Raw genomic sequence first — 27,814 nt, 5'->3', positions numbered from 1 at the left:
CTTTCCCGGCTGCCCCTGCGCCCGCCCGGACGGCGGCTCGCGGAGGCCACACTTAGGCGCCCCGAAGCGGCGCGCGCCGGGAGCCTACCTCGCGGAGGAAGGGGGCCCCGGGTCTGCGGCGGGCGGCGGAGCACCTGCGGGATGGAGCGCGAGCCCGGCGGCGGCGGCAGCCTCTTCTTCCGCGGCCTCCAGAGCCGCTCCCGCGAGAAGGTGAAGCTGCGGAAGAGAAAGTCGGCCTTGTACCTCCGCCCGCAGGAGGGCTCCGGGCGCCGCGGTGCGTGAGGGGTGAGGCGGGCGGCGGGGGCGGGTGGGGGGGGGGGGGGAGGCGGGAAGGAGGCCTCGGAGCGCGGGCTCCCCCTGCTGGGGACGGGGGGCGAGAACCCTGGTGCACGCCGTGCGGGATTCTCCCTCCCGGCTGCCCGCACTGGCGGTCGCACCGGACTCTGCGGTGTTGCAGCCGCCCTCCCCGCCGTGGGACGTGCAGAGGCTCGGTGGGGCCAGCCTGTTTGAGGGAGGGAGCCCCGGCCTCCGCAGCGGCGAGGGGCTGGCTCCTGGAGAGCGACCAGGTCCCACCCGCCTTATTTCATTTACCCGCTTGGTCTGCTTTTGGGCCAGGATGAGATGGCAGGAAAGATATCTCTCTCTCTCTCTCTCTCTCTCTCTCTCTCTCTCTCTCTCTCTCTCTCTCTCACACACACACACACACACACACACACACACACACACCAGCAAGTTGGGGGAGGGAGTAACATAAAGATGGACTTCTCATTCATTCAGGGCACTAAATTCAAATTTAAAATATATATATACTCTGTCCCTGGCCCGTGTGGCTTCCACCCGTACTGTGAAAGGTTGTGGGTTTGATTCCCGTCAGGGCACAGACTCTTGATTGCAGGTTCCATCCCCTTGGGTGGGTGAGGGATCAGGGGTGTGTAAGGGAGGCAACCAAGCGAGGTTTCTCTCGCATATTTATACACACACATCTCTTTCCCTCTCCCTCCCTCACTCTTTAAAATCATGAACATAACCTCTGGTGAGGATTTTTTAAAAAATTTTTAAAAAGAAACCCTCTGTATTCAGCCTGTCTGCTGTCCATCAATGGTTAAGAGCAGGGTGTTGGAGTCAGCATACAGACCTGCTTTTGAATCCTGTTTAGTCATTTGCAACTTTTTTGCCATTAGACAAGGCAGTTTATTTCTGAGCCTCTGTTTCCTCATTTGTAAAATGGGCTGTATCTACATACATATATAGGATAACCTAATCCACCGAAGGCCTTAGTTAACCCAATCTCTTTTTCAGTATATTCTCCTTATACAGTAAGTTGTGGGAAAGATGGGTTAAATGAAAGGAGAGGTAAATCACCAGTGGTGAGGCCCTTGTGTAACTCAGCCCAGGTCTGCTTTGAGAGGAGTGTGGAAGGGTCCGAGTTCACCACTGTGCCTGAACAGAGCCTGGGCAAGGGGCTAGCCAGAGCAGCAGATTGTAGTTCTGCAAGCAGAACTTGCCTGACTTTGGCGCCACAATTACCTGTTTTGTTTTTCAGATCTTCTTGGTGAGAACATGTATCTGGTCTTGTTTACCATAGCGTTACGAATATGTAACTGCTTTTTAGTCCAGACAAGTTTTGTTCCAGATGAGTACTGGCAGTCTCTTGAAGTTGCACATCATATGGTTTTCAAATATCCTTTGTATTTTCTTGTCCAGATTAGAAATGTGTATTCAATTCATGTTGGTTATTGTGTTAGTTGCTATTATACATTTTCAATCAATCCTCTATATTTTCTCCAAATAATTTTATCAAAGTATGCTCTTATTTTATGCTAATATTTCATCTGTATATTTACTTGATGTTAATGTACATGACTTAATCTTTAGCATATATTTCCAGTGCTCAGTACTGTGGAGAAAATATGTGAAATAAAAAACACATTCCTGCCTTGAAGAAGTTAAGAGTTTAGTTGGCCAATTGCATTTTTCACTTAAATATCTAGTGTAAAATGTCGTGTTTTTAAGCTGCTGTGTTAAAAAATAGAAGTTTTATATATGGAAGTGAAAATTGGTTTTGTTTCAGTGCCATTTAAAATTAGTCCTTAATATTACTACTTACGGTTATTTGACCTGGGAATGGACAGAAAGATTGAGGGGTTACACTTATCCCTTAATCTTTGCAAGCATTTACAAGATTCTGCATCTTTTGGGGAATGACAGTGTTCAGTTGCTGGTAAGTTTAAAAGTAATCAAAATAGTTCCTAAATGTAGATTATTCCATCCTTTTTATTTATTAATGTATCTTGTGGGAAGGATTACAGTTGTTCCCTTTTTTCTCTCATTGACCCCTCCACCTTGCCCTCCCATGCCATCCTTTTTTAAAGGTTAGGCTACATTAACTAAATAGTATTATTGGTATCATGAAGTTGGTTTTTAAAAGGCTATTCTGACCATATCTGGGAAGCATAAGGTTCCAAAGACATGCTGTGACTAATGTGGCTCTTCAATACGCACTACAACACAAGGCTGAGCATCAAAGTGTCCTGCTGGGAGCCATCCTGTTAAGGTTTTCGGGATGATTACATTATATATTAATTATTTGGATCCTTCATAAAGAGTCACTTGAGAGCAGGGTGTATCTTGTTTTTTTAACTTGTAAGCTGAAGACCATGTAATATGAGCTTATGAAGATTAAATACATATAAACACATAGTATTGAAATGAAAACTTAGACAATTTGACAAAAATTTAATGATTGTGCTACATTGTAATTAGGCCTCAATAGTAAGGAGGGTTGTAATTCCTGGAACATGAATTTCTGGGGTTATTTGCCAGGAGAGGATACAAAGGAAGAACTAACAGAACACAAGTTTCTCTGCCCTCACTGTCGAGGTCCTTTAAGCTGTTATCAAGTTGGACTCAGCACTTTGGGTCTTCCCATTTTCTGTTAGAAAAGTACCCCCAGAATTCCAAAGCAGTCCAAATCCTGAGGGGTTTTTTTAAGCCTGAAATACATTGAGGTTCTGGGATTGAAAAAAAAAAAAAAAATGGGAAGAATTATACTCTCCCCTTTGCAATGCTATTTGATTCTCCATTATTGAGAAAGGAGGAGCAGACCTATGCTTCCCATAGAACTTGCTGAGTGGTAGCAGAGTTTCACTGACACAGGCAGAACTTAGGAGCTATGAGTTCTCCTTTCTTCTCTCAGTGCCAACCGCTGGCCATGCAGGGTCTCCATAAAGTCTGCAACCACATAATGTCACCAAGGAAATCTATCTCAGGAGTAGGTTTTATTATCAATGAAGGGGTCTTCAAAAAAACTTCCTGTTCCTCCCAGCCCTGTCCACCTGGCCAGTTTGTGGAAAAGGAAACCTCCCCTGGTCTCCGTCCCCCCCCCATGCCAGCACCTCCCCCCAAAAAGCAGCTGGTAGATTCCGGGCAGAGGAACTATCATCAGTCGTTCAGACTCTCATATTGATTATTTTAAGTAAAGGTGATATAATTTTGAACTAGAAGGGGTCAGAGAAGTGAAGCACATAGAGACCAGGTAGACTGGGTTTGAATCCTGGCTTTCATACTAACTAGCTGTACAGCCTTGAGAAAATTACCTAACCTCTCTGTGTCTCAGTTTTCTCATTTATAAAACAGTATCAATTTCATAGGATTGTTAGGAAGACTGAATGAGCTGATACATATAAAATATATGTAAACTTAAGCCCTAGCCAGTTTGGCTCAGTGGATAGAGCATTGGCCTGCCTGTGGACCAAAGGGTCCCTGGTTTGATCCCGGTCAAAGGCATGTACTTATCTCAGTTGTAGGCTCCTCCCCAGCCTGGGCCCTGGTCGGGGCTTATGCAGGAGGCAACCGATCGATATATCTCTCTCACATCGATGTTTCCTCTTTCTCCCACTCGCCTTAAAAATTAAAGGAAAAATATCCTCAGGTGAGGATTAACAAAAATTAAAATTAATTAAAAATTAAATATATACTTAATATGATACCTACTTAGCATATAGTACTGTATAAGTTTTATTAAAAAATACCTATTGTTATGCTAATGAAAATAACTAGATATTTCTAAAATAGAACCTTAACACAATGAAATGGTTTGTTGGCTATTTAAATTAAAATTAGTGTGTGTGTGTGTGTGTGTGTGTGTAGTAATATCGATAGTTGGATTAGCTTGTTGATTTCTTATGATAATTCAGTGTGAACCAACAGATGTTTTTAATTTTTTTTTCTTTTTTTAACTAATGAAGATTTGGATTCCTAGACTTGCCCAAGCACTTCTGTCTGCGATAGCCGACTTGAGGCTTTACTCATTAATAAAGCAACTAGAAAATCAGCAAGTAGCAAGATGGGTGGTAAGTTCTCAACACTTTAGAAACTATATGCCAGCTTTTCATTCCTATGAGCATAAACAATATCGATTCCCAAACCAGTTTCGGAAGATAATGCATACAATTTTATAGAGTACTAACATAATTAAGAACAGTAAAATGCAAATGGCGCACCATCTCACTTCTGATGGGGCTCTAGGTGGTGGAAGTCACTGAAGCCCTCAAACCCTGTGTGAGGGTGAACCTAGGATGTCTCTTCTGGAAGCACTGTCACTCCTCCCACTGTCAGAGTCCTTGTCTCCCTTTCCATGGAAGTCAGTAGGAATAGTTCTAAATCATTGCCTACCTCACAAGCTGCCTCAGCCTTTTACAACCCTGTCCACTCTTTCTCCAGCTGCCTGACACTCAGCCTGAGAAATGCCTTTTCATTAAAGCACTGGCCCACCTCTGGCTAGTGTTTAAAACAGCTGGACTCTGTAAGGGAGAGGATGTGGTGTAGAAGGCTGTCTTTTGTCATTTAGCTTATTTCACAGTGGGGAGATAGATCCTTGATTTCCCATTCAAACCTTGAATGGATTTTCCCATTTAAGCCATATCCTGAAGAGTAATCAGATACTGTAGTATTGTTTTACTTTCCTGAATTTGACCCACCTAGAAATCTTACTACCTTTTTTGCACTGTTTTTATTGGAAAGTTTATTCCAAATTCCAAGGTATCAATTTACCAACACATTTCTGGAATAGAATCTATATATATAAAAGGCTAATATGCTAAATGTCCAACCATCCAACTGGTCACTATGATGCGCACTGACCACTAGGGGACATATGCTCAACACTGGAGCTGCCATGATGCGCACTGGCACTGTGGATCTGGTGCCCATAAAGCAACACTGGGCTTCCCCCAATGGGACACAGGCCCTGCCACCACTCTAGAGCAGCAGTCCACCAAATTGCAGCTGACGCTGCCAAGGCCCCATGGCACAAAATGCGGCCCCTAGCCCAGCCCAGCCCAGAAACGGTCACTGTGGGCAGTGGGTAATGATGTCACTTAGCAGTGCCCAGCTTCCTCTCCCTAATGACAAGTCTCCTTGCAATTTCTTCAGCCCAGGAACACGACTTGCTTTATAGCCAGGTGCAAACATTTCACACTGTAACCAAATATCTGTGAAGCGTTTTCCCATGCCTCATCTCATTGGATCTTCACAGAAGTCCTGGAGTAGGTAGATAGGAGATTGGGTGGAATTCTATTTTCTTTTCATTAGCTGGAAAACGAGATTTTCAGGTTTTCTCACTGTGCAGAATATAGTCAAACACTGCTGCAGTTAAATATTTTACACTTTGTTCTCCCTGCGTAATCTACAATAATAATCTATTTTGTGTTGATATTTACTGCTGTATTGCTAACAATTATCTGAAAGAGAAGTTGAGGTGCTTTGCTGGGCTGGAAAAAGTTTAGCTAAATCAGAAAGCAGGTCTAATTAAGCAAGTTTTATATTATATATATATATATATATATATATATATATACATACACACACACACACACACACACACACATACATACATATGGCTAAGTTGTCTTGTGCATACGCAATACATATAAAGCTCTCACTGGCACCAATCACATGCGTGTGTTTCTATCTGTCATTGTCGATTGTGAATTTGGTTGACATTTTAAAAATATATATATTGATTTTTTTACAGAGAGGAAAGGATAGGGATAGAGAGCTAGAAACATCGATGAGAAACATCAATCAGCTGCCTCCTGTACACCCCCTATCAGGGATGTGCCCGCAACCAATGTACATGTCCTTGACCGGAATCAAACCTGGGACCTTTCAGTCCGCAGACTGACGCTCTACCACTGAACCAAACCGGTTTCGGCTTTGGTTGACATTTCTATTATAAAGGGCGAATGGCTATATTAAAATATTTCTTCTAATTAATTTCCTTTCATTGTACATGGATCTGTGCGCCAGGCCACTAGTTTATTATAATAAAGTATTAATAATATTAAGAATTTACTAAATATTAACAGAACTTATTTCTTCAGGTAGCATGTTGATTTACATTAAAAAGACAAATTGGTTTAGCAAATGAGCCCTTGCTAACTGATTCCAGGATAAGGACAGTATCTATTTTGTGCCTTTATACACTAACAAAGGCTCAACCTAAAATGGCAAAGCCATCAGGCCTTTGAAATCCTTCCCCAAAAGTAGCAGCACTGCGTTCTTCTAATTTAGGAAAGGCCTTTAACTTCACAAAAATTGGAAAAATTTTTTAAAGGCTTTATTTGAAAAGATAGGAAGTAGGTACATCTGTTTAACACCCTTGCATCAACTAACAAGCTTCTTTAAATATGGTTTTGTAGACTTAATGTTGCTTCTGTTTGCATATTCTTTAAAAACTGATTTATATATTTAATCAGTTTTCAAGTTAAAATCTCCTGACAGGTTTTTTCTCACCTATGTTTTCTTAATTTTTCAAGAAATAGGGCAACATTTCAAACCAAGATCAATAAAAACAGCCAATTTACTTGTCAGTATTATAAGACAATTTGAGGAATACTGATTAGGACAATATAGTTATGAATCTCAATTCTCTATAAATTATACCATCAAAGAATCTGTATTTTGTGTCTTTCGTTAGTGAGAAGTGAGATTTAAATAAAATGCAGTGCCATAGAAATGTATTTGAAAGTGTAAACTTTAACAAATATAGATCTAACATCACAGACATGTACGTGATATAAATTCTCAGAAACGATGTTTGGGCAGTCCACTTTTACCATTCCTTCCCTTTCGGTGTGATTTTTTGCAGCATTTAGACTTGCTTGCTATTTTCCATAGAAGATAACACTAACTTTTTTTTATTTCCCCCTGCATGTATGTTTGCTCATAATTGTTCTTAGTTTTTTTGCCAGTTATGCTCTTGGTTCACATGGTATTGCTGTACCAGAACTCTTACAAACACCATGGAAACTGTTCTCACTGTAATTGCTCTTTTCTACTACCCTTTGGAAGGTTCAAAGTCTATGAACAGGTGAGATATATTGCTGTGAATATACAAAATTCTAAAGCATGCTTTTGAAAAGATCTTAAATATCAACACATTGTATTGTCCAGTGGACCCCTAATGTTTATGAAGGTTATTAGACCCACAAATTTCCAATTGATAACATTTATTGTAGCATGAAACAGATATACTAATACTTAAACTGGTAATTAAGAAGAGGTTAATAAAAAGACTGTTTACAAAGATGTAGACAATATTTAGAAAAGTCAATGAGGGGATACCATAGTGCCCCAGAACTAGTCTCTGCAGGAAGTTTCTATTACCCCTTGGCCCCAAGGAGCAAGGAGAGGAAATGTTACAGAGCTGAAACTTTGAGAGGGCCCCAACAGCAGACAGGCACAGCCAGCTTTTAGCCATAGCAAGGAGAGAATAAAATACCCTGACTTAACTCTCTGTCCTCCAATTAGCCAAAGCCAATTAAAAAGCAAAAGAGCCCATTGATACAGGTCAACCGCCCTGCATATGGAGTAGGTGAAGGGTGGAGAAAAACAGGTCTAGAAGGGCAACTAGAAAATACATGGACCTAATTTGGGCATATGCACAGACACTAGGGAAGCAAATGCCAGCCAAGGGAACAACGTGACCGAAGGCATAAAACCATAAAGGGCTTCACTGTATTCTGGGCGGCTTGTCCAGAGTAGCTAATGTGTGGTAGGATGCACGGGAGAAGAGAAGAGTAAGGGATGAAGCTGAAAAGGGACTGCCCTTTTCCAGAATGGGAACTTCATTTTATAGGTTGTAGAAAGCCCTTGGAGGCTCTTAAGAAGCAGGGCATAATCATATCTGATTTAGAAAGAATTCTCTTGTAGTAGCTATATTTAGGATATAATGAAAGGGAGAAAGCCAGAATTTGAATCTGGTTAAGAAGCTGGTGTCCATTCTCATATTAAAAGGTGGTTGCAAGGATGACATTAAGCAAGACCATTTTTGCATTAGACTCTTGACTGAAAGAATGGCATTCAGTTAAATTATCGATATGATAAGAACTCTATCACATGGCAAAAAGTGAAAATAAGAAAAACAGGCATCTTAGACTTGTGGCCAGGCCTAGAAGAAAATTACACAATATCTTAACCACACAAATGAATTAGGTTATGTACAATGCAAGGTATTTTTGAGGAATGGGCTATTTTCTTGTGCCTTTATAGCCCAGCCTATGAATCCCTGTTTTAGGGATCTGTCATTTTGAGGCTTAGCCATTCTTTCTGTCTACTTGTATATTACCAACTGCCCCATTTCCTGTGTATCTCACATTCACTTTGAGAGACTCTGATTCAGTTGTTAAATGTCACTGTCCTTATTTGGACATAGCTTTCACACTGGCCAGCCTTAGATTGGCTGCCTGATTCAGTCAGGAAAGGAGAGTTATGGGGTATAAACCACCACTACATAAGCATTTGTTCCACGACAGGTACTATTCCTGGCTTGACAATAAATAAAAAATGTAAACCTCCTTTACAAATGCAAGTATTATAAATGAAAGATTATTTAAGGGTGGTATGAGAATATCTCAGCATTGACTTCTATTAAAGTGTACAGCATAGGACTTATTTGCAAAGTACGTGCTAACTAAGTATTAATCTACGATGACTATGAAAAGATTCCAGGCAAATGACAGGACTTGATGTGAAATGATGGCAGTGGGAATGGGAAAGAAACAAAGTGGATGTATAGATGAGAAGTGGCTATTTAAGGTGACTGAGAAACTGAGTGATACTATTAACTTACATACTACACACTGAACCTGTTTTAGGGAAGGTTATATCACAGTGTAAATAGCAGGTAACTTCTAAACTCATTTCTAGTTGTCTTGACAATACATTTTCCTTGTCTACAGTGTCAAGTACTCATCCCTGGTGGCACTTGCCTTTATTATTCGCCCCACAGCAGTCATTCCATGGATACCTTTGCTCTTCAGACATTTCTGGCAAGCACAGAGAAAGCTTGATCTTATTCTACATCAGTTTTTACCTGTTGGGTAAGTATTGCTACAATCCATCTATTAATTTTAATAACCTGAAAAATATATTTCAAATAAGATTTTACATCTTTGAGTCAATTATTGTATCTTCTAATGTCAATGAGATTGTCAGACGAAGGAAACAGAATATTTCCAAATTTATATTGTAACTAGAGGCCTGGTGCATGAAATTTGTGCACTGTGGGGAGAGGGGGGTTGGGTTTCCTCAGCCCAGCCTGCACCCTCTCCAATCTGGGATCCCTCAGGGGATGTCCAACTGCCGGTTTAGGCCCAATCCCACAGTGATTGGGCCTAAACCGGCAATCAAACATTCCTCTTACAATCCGCGACTGCTGGCTCCCAACTGCTCACCTGCCTGCCAGCCTGATCACCCCCTAACCACTCCCCTGCCAGCCTGATTGATACCTAACTGCTCCCCTGCCAGCCTGATTGCCCCCAACTGCCCTCCCCTGCAGGCCTGTTCCCCCAACTGCCCTCCCCTGCTGGCCCTGGTTGCCCCCAACTGCCCTCCCCTACTGTCCTGGTTGCCCCCAACTGCCCTCCCCTGCTGGCTTGGTCCCCCCTAACTGCCTTCCCCTGCAGGCCTCCCCCTCCCCCCCCAACTGCTCTCCCTTCCCTGTAGACCCAGTTACCCCTAAGAGCCCTCTCCTGCCAGCCATTTTGTGACCACATGGGGGTGGCCATCTTGTGTGAGGGAATGATTGTCGATTTGCATATTACCTCTTTATTATATAGAATACTTAAGATTCTGATTAAACATAAGTATTTTTATTTGCTTAAGTGAATAAGAATCTTTGCAATTTTTCTAATAATTTTCCTATACTTTATTTCCTAAATATTTCTCAAATACATTTTAGAGATACTTGATTCTTTTACATTCTTATAGGGCTGTGTGATTTATAATGGGCATTCTCATATTACCTCATGATTTTCAGAATTCTTAGATCTAAGCAATTGTAGTTGTTTTTGTTTTGTAGAAGAAACATGGGCTTGGCAAATTAAAAATGCATTAGTCAGCACTAGCTGGTTTGGCTTAGTGGATAGAGCATCAGCCTGTGGACTGAAGAGTCCTGGGTTCAATTCCAGTCAAGGCTCAATCCCAGCCCTGATTGGACCACATGAGGGAGGCAACCAAGCAATGTCTCTCTCTCATTCCCTCCCCTTCCACTCTCTGTAAAACTCAATGGAAAAAATATGCTTAGGTGAGAATTAACAAAAAATATAGTTGACCTTTGGAGGGAGTGGAGATTGCCTGGTTGGAGTGATGAGGGGGCATTCTGAAGTGCTACTGATGTTCTGTATTTTGCCCTCTATGACAATTACACAGTTGTGTTCATATAGAGATGGCTCATAAAGCCTTATTCTCATTGCGTACTTTTCTGTATTTACGTTTGTGGTAGGCAGCCTCTGAGATTGCCCCCACTAATCCCATCCTCTGATATTAATACTCTTGTACAATACCCTTGTCTTGAGCAGGGGATAGACTTTTTGACTTAATTCTAACAAACAGAAATGGCAGAAGGGTGTTCCTTCCACGATTGGGTTATAAATATTGACTGTGGCTTCCATCTTGGGTGCCTGTCTCACTGAGCTGGCTCATGCTGAGGGGAGCCACTTGCAGTCTTAAGGAGGGGAGCCTGAGCTCTGCCAACAACCATGTGAGTGAATTTGGAAGCAAATCTCTCCATTACCCCCCAAGCCTTTAGATGAAATTATAGCCCTAGCCAACACCTTGAGACCTTGAGCCAGAAGCACCAAGCTAAGCTCTACCTGGCTGTAATCTTGACTCAAAGACACAGTGAGATAATAAATGTTCTTAGTTTTAAGTTGCCAAGTTTTGGGGTAACATGTTATTCAGCAATAGATCATGCGGTGTTTCTTTCTTTTAAAACTTTGTTTAAATGCAGCTTATGTAACGAAAGATCTTAGAAAATGTGTAAATCCATGTTCAATATGTGAAGCTAAAGTATTTAAATTTACATATTCAATATGTAAATCTAAAGAAATAGCTTTATGTATGGCATTTGCAAGGACATATGCCAATATGGATTTTCAGTGAGTTCAGAATATTAATCATCCTTTTTGTTTTTCAGATTTGTCACTTTGAGTTGGTCTCTGATAATTGATCGTATATTTTTTGGTCAAGTAAGTCAAATATATTAAACTATTTTTAGTCTAACCGTTTATTACACTAAAAGTTCAACCTGATTTTTAAATTCATGAATATTTGGGAACATTTAAATGATATGGATTAAATTTAAAAAAAAAAACTGCTAGCATATATCTTTGATTAAATTTGTTATGCTTTCTATATAACAGAATTGTGTATTCCTAATTGAAGTTCAAGAGAGTCCATTTTTTAAAGATATTTTTGTCAGGTTTATAGTAATAAAAGTTTGATTAAAATTATTTTAGTTGTCCTCCAGGTAATAACTCAAAATTCAAATTAACCAGAATATTTTTCAAGCATTTGGTTTGACATATTAATCTCACAACTGTAGGCTGTCTCTAAGTTACCTGTTTTTAAGTCACTTATGGGCTCTGGAATCAGATTGCCACAGTTTGAAGCCTAGTGCCCTCAATTAGCCTTGTGAACTTGGACAAGCTATGTGAGCTTGGAAGCCAACCACCTTTCTTACCAGTTTCTTTATCTGGAAATAATTATGGTCCCATAACATTGGAGGATTAAATGAGATACTGCATGTATAGAACTTACAATGGGGCCTGGCTCAAGTGAGCACCTAATGTTAGCTGTTGTTGCTGTCTATTGTCTGCTTTGTGCCATAATTCCACTTGTACCTTTTCAAAGCTTTATTTACTAGGTAATATGTGATGGGAGGTACTAGAATAAAATTTTTAATGTGGGTACCCCACATATACGCTCCAATAAAAAAAAAATTTTATAAAGTATTTTTGTTGTTAATCCTCACCCAAGGATATTTTTCCATTGGTTATTAGAGTGGAAGGGTGGAGAAGAGACACAGAGAGGAACATCGATGTGAGACATATAGGTTGGTTGCCTTCTGCACACGCCTGCCCTGGGCTAGGGACCGAACCTGCAACCAGGCACTGCCCTTCAGTCTGTGGGTCAATGCTCTGTCCACTGGCCAAACTGGCTAGGGTAATATAAGTTATTTTTAAGTGTTCTCTTTAGCTCTAATTCTATGTAAAACTTAAACTGTCAAAACTTGTATGTTTATTCAGACTTCCTTGAATCTCAGAAACCTAGCGTTTTACAAATGAACAAGGAACACACAAATACTTAGAACATAAAAAAAAATGCTTTCATATGGTCATTAATCAAATTATTAGTGTAAACTATTGTTTGGTTTTTAGATCATTCCTGATTTAATGTCAAGATTCTGCCAGATACCCTAATGCTAAAGACTCAAACTTGGCACTAACACATTTCTGTTTCTTTTTTCTTCAACTATGCCAGTGGACTCTGGTTCAATATAATTTTTTGAAATTTAACGTGCTGCAGAATTTGGGGACATTTTATGGTTCTCATCCATGGCATTGGTACTTCAGTCAAGGATTTCCAGTTGTTTTGGGTACTCACCTACCCTTCTTTATCCATGGCTGCTTTCTAGCCCCAAAGAGGTACCGGATACTTTTGGTAACTGTGCTGTGGACACTTCTGATTTATAGGTAAGATTTTATTTATTCAAATAGTTAATTTTGATGATATTACCAAGGAATTAAATTCTTCAAGAAGTAAACTGTTATCTTTTGGAGATCCATTAACTATTAGGATTTGGTAATTGGGATTATTTAGTAGAAAAGGTAGTAATTATGTTGGTACTTAGAATGAATACTTCTGATATGTATAGTTTACCTAAGAATTATGTTCAACTTTTAAGAAGCTGAACAAATTTCATTTGCTCTTAGAAATGATTAAAATTTTAAATATTAAAGGACCAGAAAAATATTTTAAAGTGAAAATGTATGCATCTTTCTTTCAAATTTGAGTAATGACTTGGATGAGTAATAGAAATCTCTTTTTTAGAATGTAATTGTACTTTAGACATTGACATCAAATGTTAGGATTACTTTTTAACACATCACCTTATAACTAAAAAACAAACAAACAAAAAAAACCAACAGATCCCTGAAGCATGAAATTCAGTCTCAGTACTTAGAAGAACAGGTAATCTTAATTATATTTCATTTTAAATACATAAGGTTCTCAACGTATCATGTGAGAAAATATTATTTTTTTTTTTATTATAGCATGTTGAGCCACAAAGAATTCAGGTTTATCTATCCCGTTTTACCATTCTGTATGGTGTTCTGTGGTAAGTATTTTTGTTCAATAGAGAAAAAAAATACTTGAAGTAGATAAAAGATAAGCTCTCATTAAAGGTCATTACACTATAAAATATTTTCAACTAGGCTAAGAGAATTGCTTAATTGCAAAATAATTATGTGACTGCAGTATTCTTTCTGCAACCTAAATATCTCTTTTCCTGTGTCCTGTAAAGTGAGATAAGATCATAAGGACCCAATATCCAAATTATAAGGATCCAATATCGTTCTGGTGGTGGTATTCCTGGCTGTTAGAAATCTCTCACTAAAAAAAAGTAATGGAATAATATATCTATTTTAGAATAGCTACTTTAAGTTTATAGTTAAACTAGTAAGTTCTTTGTTTCATAAATGAAAATATATTTATAGCTGTTGAAACTAGTTTTTAATGTTTCTGATACTTTAACACTCACTGTAATGCATATGTAATTTTAAAAGTGATTCACACCTAATTTTTGTGGCCCCTTCTACATTTTTTTTCCAGTAGATTATTTGCAATTTTTTTTTTTACATGTGACTTCTAAAGTTTTATATCATTCAGCTCTGGAAAACATGAACTTTCATATCGGTTGGCTTGGAAAAATTATGAATTGAAATTTTGCTAACTTTACATTTAATTCAGAATAAATGACTATTGATTTCCTTTAAATATTAATTACTAAAAATCACTGGACTGGAGAGGGGTTAGATGAGTAATCAACAGGGATTAGAGACAGGGTAAAGCTAGGGAGTTGATACTGTCAATCTTTTTACTTAAAATGCTTTGTTATGGCTTTGAAACAATGCACTTATGTAATTTTGATAATTTTTTCTTACCATGAGTATTTTTATAATTAAAAATACACAGGGTTCTTATCAAATCACTCTCATCAGACAGTGAGCTAAGCACTTACAGCAGACTGTAAGCCAAGCACCTCAGCTCTTGTGTGTGCACTCGCTCTCCAGCGGGCTACCTAGGGCTTGTTCACTTGGGGTAGGCAGGGCTCCAGGGAAAGGAACAAGGCCCTTGAGATGCAAGCATGGAACTGTTGCTTCCACCACATTCCCAAAGCCAGGGCAGATTCTAGGAGATGAGAAATAAACTTCAGGCTTGTGTAGGGATTGGACACAGGAAGAGGAATAATTGGAGCCATTTATCAAATCTGCAATAACTTTTCTTCTCTAATTTGAGTTTCCTTCAGTCCTATCCAAAAATGACTGAAGTCTAGAAAACATATTTTCTGTGATTGCCTCTGACCCTTACTGACCTGTATAACCTTGTGCCTCAGTTTCCTTTCCTTAAAATAAATTTGCCACTAGTCGAATAGCCCTGAAATTCTTAGACTGAACGTGTCATTTGTGCTGGTGTTTCCAGCACCTGCTATTCATGCTGGGTTGGGTACCCGTTTCATGTTTTCACTAGAGTAGCCAGTGCAGACTTGCTTGTCTCTTATGAGGCCGCTTTCTTTTTCCATATGCTGATTGTTTTTATCAAAGTTACCTAAGTGCACTATTTCAAAGCCATAACAAAGCTCTTAAAAAACAAACAAACAAAAAAAACAAAACGCTTCTACTGCCCTCTTACCCATTTCCCCTCACCTGAGGCAGTCACTTTTAGGTGGTTATTTTGTCATTTATCTCTAAATAAAGTGCTAATAACACCCTTAAAAATATTTGGTTTTGACTTTACCTCTTGACTTCTCACTATGGATGAAAATATAGCTTCTTTCCTTAGCAAAGTATAACATAAAATGTTTTACGCCTTCCTGATTGACCAGCACTCTCATTATGTTTTTGATTATTCCAGGCCCATTCTCTTATATATCCCTTTTTAGAATTTAACTACCCTTTGTTTTTCTCATCTGAACACTGAAATCAAGTTGACTTACCAAGGAGTATTTAAAAATGAAAGCATTAACTCAGAAATATCTGTAATTGGTAGAACTTGATAGAGATATTTTTCTAAACATGAGTTTTCTAGTAATTCTTGCCAAAACATGGATGCATCCTTGCTACCCCTCAGTTTGATGAGATCAGTAATGTACAGCCCCAAACTTTCCCATCCTCTTCATTACAATGACCCTCCTCAGTCATTAATGAAGAATGCAGATTAACACACTAAATATCCAAAACTTAAAATGTGATTGTATCAAGATAAATTATAGGACAATCAACTGGAACATAAAAGATTTAGAACATTTTTTAAATAGTAGTCTGATGAGAGTGATTTGATAAGAATCCTGTGTACTTTTAATTATAAAAATACTCATAGTATAAAAAATGATAAACCATCAGGGTCATCATCATCTGACCCCATTCCCCAGAGATAACTATTTCTTATAAATCCTTCCAGAAATTTTCTACATATCTACTTTTATTTATTTACTTTAAATATATCTTATTGATTTTTTACAGAGAGAAAGGGAGGATAGAGAGTTAGAAACATCAACAAGAGAGAAGCATCGATCACCTGCCTCCTGCACACCACCCACAGGGGATATGCCCACAACCAAGGTACATGCCCTTGACTGGAATCGAACCCAGGACCTTTCAGTCCACAGGCCAACGCCCTGTCTACTGAGCCAAACCATTTAGGGCTACATACCTATTGTACTTTTAAATATTTTTGTAGGCTCAGATAACAGGAGAAAATTAAGTATTCTGGCATGCTGTTTAGCACTGAGTTAGCCACTATGTGAAATGAAGAGGCCTATATTTTGGCAGGTAATTCACAGGGTTCATACTATGTCCTTGTTCTCCTGGAAATTACATGAGGCTGGAAGATTTCTGTAACTGGCTTTATAGAACAGAGAGAAAACGTGTGTTCCCAGAATCTTCAGGTATGGGAGCAGGGACTTACATTCAAGTTAGGTAGAGCTTACATTACAGTGTGATGACTCGAACTTTGTGAAGCTAGCTCATTTTAGGGTGGATCCTTTTAGTGACAACTGCATCTCCTCCTCACCTGTATGTACAATTAAGTAGACTTATTGATGGTAGCTATTAGGATCCTGTTAATTACCTCTTTTAAATATTAAAGAAGCCATACTGAGTCCCTATAATAAAACCATGAATTCTGAGCTCTTGTGACTCAGTCTAGCATTCAAGCTGGTATCTTTCCTCTTCTCCCTTTAGCAACATGGTGATGGTTTGAAGACCATCAGTCATATTAGACTATTTTTTCTCTTCCTAATGCTTTAATATTTCTCCAAATATGGAAATACATTTTCTCACTGAAAGAATCCATCATTCTATTTTATTTTATTGATTTTCTTACAGAGAGGAAGGGAGAGAGATAGAGAGCTAGAAACATCGATGAGAGAGAAACATCTACCAGCTGCCTCTTGCACACCCCCTACCAGGGATGTGCCCGCAACCAATGTACATGCCCTTGGCCGGAATTGAACCTGGGACCTTTCTGTCCGCAGACCGACGCTCTACCCCTGAGCCAAACCGGTTTCGGCAAGAATCCATCATTCTAAAGTGAGCTAGCCTCAGGAAATGAAAATCACCACCATGTAAGCATCACCTAACTTAGAAGATGCCCTTCAATACTTAAGCAGCTGAGAACACAAGCACATTATCTTCCTGCATTCGCACAGAATGCCATTTTTACCACCTTGTATTCTATGTACCAGTTGCCCAAGCTACTGTATCCCAAGGCCATAATTTTTTGTAACATTTTTAATGATCATAGTGAACAAATTGTTACTGAGTGAACCACTTTAGAAGCCCATGGTATACTTATTTGAACATTCCTGAGAGCAAGTTAGGCTGTACACTTTAGTGTACCTTTCTGAAATTTGAGCCCACTAGGTAGAAAGCACTTCACTTTCAAGTTGTATTCACAAGTCTGCTCTTTCTGTGGATGGAATTAAGATGGCAGAACTGGAATCCTAGTTACATTGTAATAGAGATAGTTCTAATTCTCATTGTTTTTTGGGAGGTTCCTCATTTTACCATTTCAAACATCTTACAAATGTTAGTTTTAAATGAAGGTTTGGGGTTCTTCACCTGGCTATGTTTTTTATCACCATTCTTCACAATGTTCTTTGGATAATCGAAGTTATTTCAAACAGTACTAGGTGAATGGATGTGACAGTCCAATTACTGAATGGAATGAACCAGAGGTAATGTTATCTAAAATATTCACAGAAGAACAAAATTGAGCATTGAAGGTTTCCTGCTCAAATTTTATTTCATCAGTCCTTCCTGGGCCAACTTTTAGTTGTAGTTAAATGGAAACAGTTCTAAATTAATATTATTCATGTTCAGGATAAGACAGCTGATGGAAAACAGTGCCTTGGCCCCAGTGGGAATTAGTGCTAAAATTTTAGGCAGGTCATAGATTGGGTCCTGGATACCCAAATTCGAAAAGAACTATATTCTGTGAAGACAATGTATATAGAGAATGAAACCTACTATCAAGGAACTTAATAAAATTATTCTTTTGGCCCTAGCCGGTTTGCTTAGTGGATAGAGCATTGGCCTGCAGACTGAAGGGTCCCAGGTTTGATTCCAGTCAAGTGCACATCCAGTAGGGGGCATGCAGGAGACAACCAATCAATGATTCTAATCATTGATGTTTCTATCTCTCCCTCCCTCTCCTTCCCTCTCTGAAATCAATAAAAATATATTACAAAAAAAATTATTCTTTTCTAGTATAAAGTCCTGTTGTTTGATAGTATTTTCAACAGATTCTAATATGCTTATTATCAGGGACTGTTGCTAGAGGACTATGGAAGGGAGACAGGGACTTTTAACTTATCCTTGTTTTTTTCTGCCAGGTTTTTTTGTGTGGTTTTTGCCACATTTTAAAAAAAGGGAGGGGGGATTGGCCCACCCAGTGTGGCTCAGTGGTTTAGGATAGACCTATGAACCAGACGGTTGCATTTCCCAGTCAGGGCACATTCCCAGAAAGGAGCATGCAGGAGGCAGCTGGTCAATGATTCTATTTATTTAGCAACTACTATGTATCAGGACAGGCACTGGACATCCTTTTTTTTTTTTTTTTTTTTTTTTTTTTTTTTTTTTTTTTTTTTACTTTTTTTTACTAATACTTGAAAAAGGCACCATTATCCCATTTGCAGATGGAGAAACTAATGCTCAGCAAAGTAAAGCAACTTTTGCCAGAGTAAAAATTCAATTCTGGGTCTGTTGGACTCTCTGGCCATAATCTTCCCACTGTATTTCAATTCCTTTTTCTATAAGAAGGTTAAGACCAAGATCACAACAGACAATAATAGTGAATTGTCAATTATAAAGGTGACCTACTGGTTATACTAGTATACACCTTGTTTGTCCATGACAGCCTTACAGCTGTGCTACTTCTACAAAAGATTATAAAAGATGTCATATCTATCTTCATACAGGGTATTCACTAAACCACCTGAAAATGTGGAAGAAACCAGCTCTAAGTTTCCTGTTTTTATCAAATATGCTCCTTGCCCTCTATACTGGTTTAGTTCATCAACGAGGTACTCTTGATGTCATGACTCATATTCAAGAACTCGGTTACAACAATCTCAATAAATCTGAAGCTTCAGTATTTGTAATGATGCCTTGCCACTCTACTCCTTTTTATAGGTAATAAAAGTTTTTCCACTATATGCAATCATTAAGAAAATGAAACTACTTTAAAATTCCTTTCGGGTTCCAGAATTAGGAGTTTAAATTAATTGTTCACTGATCAAATGATTATAAAAAACTTGAAACTCCATATTTATTCACCAGATTTAAAAAAATATTTGTTATGTCAATGAAAATTATATACTATTTTTAACTTCAATATCGTTTTTTAAAAATTTAAACAATTTAGATTTAAGTGATCAGATTCAAATACAATATAAATTTTATATAGGTTATTTGCTGGTATTCTTAGTAAAGAAATTAAGAGTTATCACTGACTTTATCACAAATCTTTATGATACATCTTATATTTATACAATTTTAATCTTAAAACACTGGATTCTAGTCCAGATTTACTGCTGGACGACTGTCCTAGTCTTAAACCAGTTTTTTTAAACTCTGGATATTAGTTGTCTCACCTGTAAAAGTTACAGAAATTGGATTAAATGATATCCTAGTACTTGAATTAGTGTTTCTGGGAATATAACAATAAAATTTTCTTAACTCTGCAGGGCATTTAAAGACATCCATTTAGCCCAATGCGTGTTATTTTAGGAAAGTGTACTAGTTATTAATTATCTAATAGTACAAGGGCAAACAGCTTTTCTGCAGGAAATTCTACACCTATTTAACTTAATCTGGCTTTAAGTAATTTGAAGTTAATTTTCCATATGCAAAGTCAACTTATCAATGTTATCTTTTTAAGGTAGTTTATCATTTTTTAATACTCTACTTATGTCAATAATTTATAGACAATTTGGAAAATTAGGATTACCTAGCAAAAGTCCACATGTTAGATGTAAAGACCCAAATATCCCTTCAACTTTAGCTTCCCCTACTATATAAAGAAGACTAAAGGTGAAAGAGGCACATTCACCCCCTTCCTGCTCACACTGCAGGGAACATGTGTCCTAAAGATAAGTTGCTTTCTATACATGGGTGCTGTGTTTGATGTCATCAAATTTTCATCATAGGCTTTTGCAAAGTATACAATGCAGTAAAAAATAACAACTCTGATGTCTATTTTGGAATATAAGGCTGCCAGATGTTTCTGCTTTGCCCATTATCTCCAAAATTATGAGTCATAATGTATTAGGTCTTGTGTGAATATACTTTATATGCATTTCATATATAAAATAAACCTCTATTATGTATTTATTTTTACTTGTCCTAAGGCAAAGTTATAAACATGCTTTTTGCATGATTCAAGAAATTAGAATTAACTTGTCATAATTCATCAATCCATCTTTTTATACATTCTCTAGTCTTTCTAGGCCACAGTAAAACCATTACTCATTTGGATGTTAATCAGTGAACATATATTGCTCTCTAATACAAACTCTTACTTATAAAGGTGTAATTGCACAGGTACATGGTGTGAAAATCATATTCTCCAACTTTGAGAAAACTGCATTAAAGGCTGCTTCTTCACCTAAATTGGAACCCAATATAGATTCAGATTTCACATTTTGTTATGTAAACATGATATATCTTAAGAGCAATTTGAAAACTTCCATAATAACTTTCTTTTCATAGCCATGTCCACCACCCACTACCAATGAGATTTCTCCAATGTCCCCCAGACCTGACTGGAAAAAATCAGTATCTTGATGAAGCAGATGTATTTTATCAAAATCCCTTAAGCTGGTTGTATAAAGAGTTTCACAACAATTCAACACTGCCTACTTACTTGATCATTTTCAACGTTTTGGAAGAGGTAAGGAAACATGAAAAAAGGGGAAAATAGTACTTTTATTTTACCTGAAGTTTAGTAAACACTCAGGGAATTAGACAACGTAATTTTTATGGTCCTTTTTAACACCTATAATTTTGTAATTGGTCTTTTCCCTAGACAAAATCAGCTCCAGTTCTATGTATATCAAGGCATATATATTACTTACCATGATTTAAAAAACTGCATTGTTTTATTAAGTTGTAGAGGCGCAAATCAGAATAAGTCATTCTAAAATTCTTGAAACAGTACTGAGCAAAATGTAGCCTTTATTTATGAAAACATTTATTTCTAGGAAATTAGTGCTTTCTTAATTTCAAGAAACTATGAGAGAACTGCTATTTTCTTCCACACTCACTTGCCAGAGGGTCGAACCGGAAGCCACATATACATCTATGAACGGAAGTTAAAAGAGAAACTCTATAGAAGATGAAATTCTGAACTGTTTTTATAACTTTCCCAAAGAAAAAGACACTCCTGGGTAAAAATACTCAGATGCTGCTTAAATACACTAGTAAACACTGGGTAAGATTCATGGAACTAGTAAAACACCTCTGAACTGCTTTCCAAATATTACTACTGAGGAAATGTATGAAAATTATCACAAAGTATAAAATTGTCTATTAATACAATGCCCAGATTTTAAATAAAGACCTTTAGTTTTCCTCATGTTGTAGTTTTATTGTTTCTTCCACAATATTCAGATATGCAAGAAATTTCACAAGAGAACAAGTCAGCAAGCTCTTAAGAAGGCAGCAAATTCTTCACAAGTCAACGGGCTCTTGAACCCACAAAAAGACAAGAAGAGTAAGATTATAAAATGTTAAAGAAGAAATTCCATCACAATGTACTTTTTTCAAGCTCCACTACAAATTTCACACAAATATCAGTGTTAATTACACTTTGTCATGTATGACTTGAGCTTGCTTTAAGCTCATACACTGAAAGGAAGTCTCATTTCATGCACAAAACCTGTTGCATGCCTGGCTTCCTTAACAGAACTATAGCTGAACATTTCCAGTGCCAAAAAATATGCAGCAAAGCTAAACAGGAAAATGCAGGTTAGTAAGCTTTTGCTTGATGCTTCTGAGTAATAATATAAAGTCATCAAATAGATACTTAGAAATGATAAAAAGACATTATCTTGATCCTTTCATCCTAGTTTCAACACAAACATTGTAGAAAGCATCCATATTTGCTGGTTTTCTACTTTAACTTAATCTTGATGATCAATATTTAGGATCAAAGGGTAACTGCCCCAATTCTATTTCCACATTTGCCATGTGTCTTCCATTAGTGCGATCATATTTATGCCATTTACCTTCCCTCTTATAAGGTTGTGGCTGAGGGTGCTTCTGCTCTTGTTTTCGATGCCTGGAGTTTTCAATATTTACCGTACGTTTCTTTTTATCTGGTCGACTGAAAGCAGTAAACACATTTTTTCATCTATGTTAGAGTTAAATTTATTTAAACACAAAACAATTTAAATGTTTTTCTCCATTAATCTATTATCTGAATACTCTGAGAAAGGATGTTAAATTAAACTGAAGTATAATCATAGTATAATCATGCCAGAAAGATCCAGTCTACTTTTATCCTATAGAAGAAAAAACAAACACAAAACAACCCAGAAATGTGACAATAAAATAATGAGATGTTTCCACTATTTTTCTTCCTTTCCTGAAGAAAATCAATCCCTCCCTATTGGCTTCATCCCTCAGCAGAAATGTTTATATACCACTTACAAAATAAAGTCCCTCTTTTTCTCTCTTACAGCTCAAGTTAACCCGTGTCTACATTTACTGGTTTCCTCTCTCTCTATAATCAGGCTTCTGTCACAGTATCACTCAACCAGTCCATAATGCCACCAGGCTTCTGTCACTACTTCCTTGGAAATACTCCATAATGCCATCCATGGCTACCTAATTCCCCACCCAAGAAATCTAATCCTTTTTTTAAAGCGTTTCACATACATACTCTTTTTACTTGAGATCATCTTTGGATGTCCGTGATCCCAGTCTCTGTCTTGTCATTCTAAGCCTTCTTTTCCTACAACCCTCATATGTTGTGTGATAAATATTTCCAGCCTAGACTACACACACACAGTCTGGGCTAAACTAATGGCCAACTAATCCTCTCCTTTGGATGTTAATAGGTTCCTCCGAGCACAACTCATTTCCAATTCCCCTTACCCAAAACCTTAAACCAGAAATCTGGAAATTTTTGCTTTCTACTTCTTTCACAAAAACCACCAATTTTACTCATTATGTATTACTCAAATATCTCCCCTTTCTGTTCATACCCGTATTATTTTAAAAACCACCTTAGCTCCATCCTTTCCAATAAATCCCACAGGCTATTGTCAGTGATCCAAAATGCCATAAAGCACATACTTTAGCATAAAATGTGGCTCTCAATGTAAGCTAAATATTGTCTTCTGTTCATACCCCAGCACCATCTTTCCTCCCTAAAGTGGCATGTCGTCACATCTCCAAATACCTATCTGCTTGGCAAATCCATTTCTCCTTCAAAGCCAGTTTTAAAAAGTTGAGTTCTAACTCTCAAAGCTTGTGAGCTCCTTCACAGCAAGAATTTTTCATGTTTCCTCAAAGTAGCTTCACAATGCTTTACTCATTATAAGCACTAGATATTCATTGAATGACTAATGACACGAGTCAGTCTCATTATTTTAATGACACATTACTTTTATTCAGATATATAGGGTGTCCCCCAAAAATGTATACACACTTTGAATGATTATAAAGGTGGTATTTATTAATATACAGTTCATTTAAAAAAATTAAAAGAATCTACAGAAATGAATAATGGTTTTGGTCAGTGCCTGTTTTTAAACTGATGACCATTCTGGTCCAGGCATTGCTGGTAAATTGAAGCAATGGAAAAGCAAACATCAAGAATCATTTTGTTCGCTATTTGTGTGCCCTCAATTCATCTGTTTTGTGCCGTAAACTTCATCTTTTATGTATCCTCATAAAAAAAGTTTAGATTAATTTTCTTTGTTCAAAGCTTAATCTGCCTAAAAAGAAAGAAACATCAACTATCATGAGCTATCAGCTGTTAAAGTATGTATGCATGTTTTGGGGACACTGTATAACTATCCCATGTAAAAAATATAGCTAACATTTGAAGATTAGTCAAGTTTCATATTACTGAATATAAAGGTGATAAGTAAAGATAGTTATTTTTAGAAGTTATGTTCAAAGCACACACATTAGAACTTGTGGCTTATCAAGTTTGCCTCTTTAATCATATCACTACAATAATTCTGTAATAAGTGAATTAAATATTGTAATTAAGTTGACAAATGGGATAGACAAATGAAAATAAGTGGGACATCCAAATCATTGTATGTGAGCCCTTCTGACTTCAGAATTTAATTTGAATTCTTCACTCCTAGCTCCCCAAAAATGAGTAAATAAAAGATTAAAGGAAAATTTCACTTAAGGTGATTAGCTTTTCATATAGATTAAAATGAAAACAAAATAAGCTAATGAAACTATTTGCTTAAGTCAAGCTGATTATGTGAAATTTTCAGACTGTTATAGCTATTAAGTTGAAATTATATCTTTCCATTTAATTTATCCTAAATTCTGACATTAAAGTACTCTTACAAATAGCACTATTTTTTTTAAAGTACTTTATAATAACATCCAAGAAACTTATCAAATAAAATGCTATCCAATCTACAAATGTTAAAAACTATTATAACAACATGGTGCTATGTAAACCGACCTGGGTCCATATGGAGGGGAAAAAGTGTGACCAAAGAAGTGTCTATATATATATCCATCCAACTTCTCAAACACTCCATCATTATCTACTTGATATTCCTTCATGTCTTTAAGATAATCTTTAACATCATTAACAAAGTCAGTGAAGAGCTTCTGATCATGTATAAAGATACCATGTATGAAAAACTTATCGATGAATTGATCAAGTTCTTTCCAGTGATGAAAACTATCCAGTTTTTCTAATAAGTACCTTTCAACTAACTGTCTAAATTCATCTATCCTTACAGGATTGGACACTTTCATATTAAAAAGGTTAATGGATTCCTGTTGAGCACATTCAAATACACCAGAACAAGACTTTCTGAAAGAATTATAACTTTCACTACAGCCATGTTCAGCACTGCATTTCTGTGAATTTGTATTTTTCCCAAATTCTTCAAAATGAACTGGCTTTTCTTTCCTTCCCTCTCTTTGCATGGCAGGGCCTCTATTCTGGTTTTGTGTACGTGCCTTATACAGTGGATGTAAGTATTCACTAAAAACTGTTGGTTTTTTAGCTGCTCCTTCTTTTGTACCACCAAATCTTTTATTGCCCTTTTCATCAAAGATATTCTTGGTGGTATCTTTGAAATGTCGGAAAGTGGATTTAACTGAATCTGAGAATTTTTTCAGATTTTCTTTTACAGCTTCTTTAGCCTGCTTAATTTTTTCTTTATGGTGCCTCACAAACTCTTTGGTAGAATTCTTCATGGCATCAAATGTTTCCTTAACTGAACCCAAAAATGTTTCTTTTGACTTATTTTTGGCCCTGTAGTTTCCTCTGCCCCCTTTCTTTTTTCCATCAGTTTCTTGTTTTCCATTTTGATCTTTTGCCTCAACATACAGTCTTTCCCACAAATCAGAACGTTGCTGTTCAAAGGTTAGCTTCCGTTCCAGCTCCGTGAGTCTTTCCCGTAAGATTTCTACTTCCTTTTTATCTGTCAGTACATTGGGAGAATCTGGGTTGCCATCTGACTGCCTAGAGCTTAATTGCTGAAGTTCCACTCTTAAAGCCATGGTTTTTAGTCGTTCTCTCTCCAGTTCCCTCCTTAGCATTTTTGCTTCTGCCAACAGAGTCTCCCTTTGATTAAGGATGCTGCGTGTTTTCTGCTTTTCTTCTTTCAAATACTGCTTAAGTTTTTGGTTTTCAGTACCTAATTCAGTACTTGTCCCTTTATCTTCCAATATCCTAATCTGTTCTCTTAGTTTCCTTAACTCTTCTTGTAGTGAAGACAATGCTTTTTCTTCCTTCTCCAAAGATATTCTTAAATACTGATTTTCTGTATCAAGGCTCTTTTTTTGAGTTTCAAAGGACATCTTCTCTGCTTCAGTAAGGGTCCAACACTTTGCAAGGTTCTCCTTCAATGACTAAATTTTTGTAAAAGAGAAGAAAGAAAAATGGCAAGTGCTTTAAAAGCTGAATTTAAATCTTTAAGACATGTAATTTTTAAAATCATTATTGTTGAGAGTACTGCAGATTCCCCCTCTGTTCCCCTATTTGCCCCTCTCCACCTAGAAGATCCTGCCTCACCCCAGACCTTCACCACCCTGTTGTCTGTGTCCATGTGTTCCCCATAGTCATCTGAAATCCTTACTGGAGAAAAGGAAATAGGCTTCCTATCTGTTGGCTACAGGATTCTTATCTCTCATGAGAAAACTCCTGGAGAGAATGTAGGAAGGACTAAAGTCTTCTGTGATCCTTGTGTGAGGGAGATTATTTTTCATAAAAAAGTTAAAGGGAGAGATTACTTCACGCTTCAAAAAATTCTCTTTATATATATACTGCATTCTCAGAAGGAAAAATAATTCAGTAATCTTTATCCTATTTGAAACACTCTAGTCCTATGCAAATTAACATCTCTAGGTTCTGATAAATCATATTATTTCTCTTGCCCTTAAAAGTACAGAACGAATCTTGGTAACATTTATATAACTAATTCTCCCAAATTCAAATAATCAGAAAAAAACTAATCAGATTAACTATATAATTCCAAGGTCAGCATCCTTGATTTAAAAAAATTCAGCCGAAACTGGTTTGGCTCAGTGCGGACTGAAGAGTCCCAGGTTCGATTCCGGTCAAGGGCATGTACGTTGGTTGCGGGCACATCCCCGATAGGGGGTGTGCAAGAGGCAGCTGGTCAATGTTTCTCTCTCATCAACGTTTCTAGCTATCTCTCTCCCTTCCTCTCTGTAAGAAATCAATAAAATATATTTTTTTAAAATAATAATAAAAAAATTCATGTTCACCCGGCCAGCGTAGGTCAGTGCTTCAGTGTCAACCTGGGAACCAGAAGGCCATGGTTCGATTCCCAGTTGCGGGCTGGATCCCCGCTGTGGGGCATGCAGGAGGCAGCCAATCAGTGGTTCTCTCTCATCACTGATGTTTCTCTCTCTCCCCCCCTTTTCTTCCTTCCTCTCTGATATTTATGAGAATGACAGTATTTTCTACTTGAAAAATAACTACCTGAAATGGATATTTCACTGTCTGGCTTATGAATCTTCAGAGAACAAATTAAAATTTAAAGCTTCATTAGTCATATCTTTAAATGCACAGGCAGAGGCAGCCACAGAAGGACTAGAGGGCACAACATTCCTTATCCAGTAAACTGTATATTCTTGAATTAAGTGCTTGGTAAGCAGATCCTCAGCAAGTCCTCCATGAAGATCTTCAAAAATTCAAACCGCATTTAACAGCTGGAGACAAAAGCTCTACAAGCAGCAGCTCGGTAAAGATTTATGCAGTGCAGGTCTCCTAAAGCCAGTGGCCTAGGGCAGTGTTTCCCAACCTTCTCTCATGATGAGAATCACCTGGTGGAGTTGTTAAAACACAGATTCCTGAATCCCAACTAAGAAGTGCTAAACTAGAATTTTTTAGAACATATAGGTAAAATTGCATACCTAACTTAGTGCTCTGTATATAACATCTGTGTTAGAGCACTAGTTGAGTATACAATTTTACCTATATGTTCCCAAAAATTCTAGTTTAGCAC

General features: G+C 37.6%; 2 protein-coding genes across 12 annotated transcripts in view; one reads left to right on the top strand and one right to left on the bottom strand.

Moving 5' to 3' along the window:
- The window catches only part of CCPG1 (cell cycle progression 1), a 71,262-nt gene that overhangs the window by 4,446 nt on the left and 39,002 nt on the right, over positions 1-27,814 (bottom strand). For 4 of the 11 annotated variants that reach the window (XM_084876236.1, XM_084876241.1, XM_084876240.1 and 1 more), the window contains 2 exons: positions 24,787-26,192; positions 22,355-22,452 (listed from right to left, as the gene is read on the bottom strand). In XM_084876236.1, coding sequence (XP_084732362.1) covers positions 22,355-22,452; positions 24,787-26,192 — 1,504 coding nt within the window. Of the gene's footprint in view, positions 1-88; positions 217-810; positions 918-21,301; positions 22,453-24,786; positions 26,193-27,814 lie in introns of those variants that run through there. The other 7 variants (XM_084876245.1, XM_084876247.1, XR_014794354.1 and 4 more) reach the window with 6 other exon arrangements.
- Positions 4,254-21,000, top strand: PIGB (phosphatidylinositol glycan anchor biosynthesis class B). Its single transcript, XM_084879294.1, has 7 exons — positions 4,254-4,352; positions 7,242-7,372; positions 9,243-9,383; positions 11,480-11,531; positions 12,826-13,037; positions 13,620-13,684; positions 20,838-21,000. Exons 2-7 carry the CDS (start codon positions 7,305-7,307, stop codon positions 20,861-20,863), a joined length of 564 nt encoding a protein of 187 aa, XP_084735420.1. The 5' UTR covers positions 4,254-4,352; positions 7,242-7,304; the 3' UTR covers positions 20,864-21,000.

Source organism: Pipistrellus hanaki (genome assembly GCF_964339955.1).
Source record: "Pipistrellus hanaki genome assembly, chromosome: 1".
Classification (NCBI taxonomy): Eukaryota; Metazoa; Chordata; class Mammalia; order Chiroptera; family Vespertilionidae; genus Pipistrellus; species Pipistrellus hanaki.
This window is presented reverse-complemented; position numbering and strand designations above follow the sequence as displayed.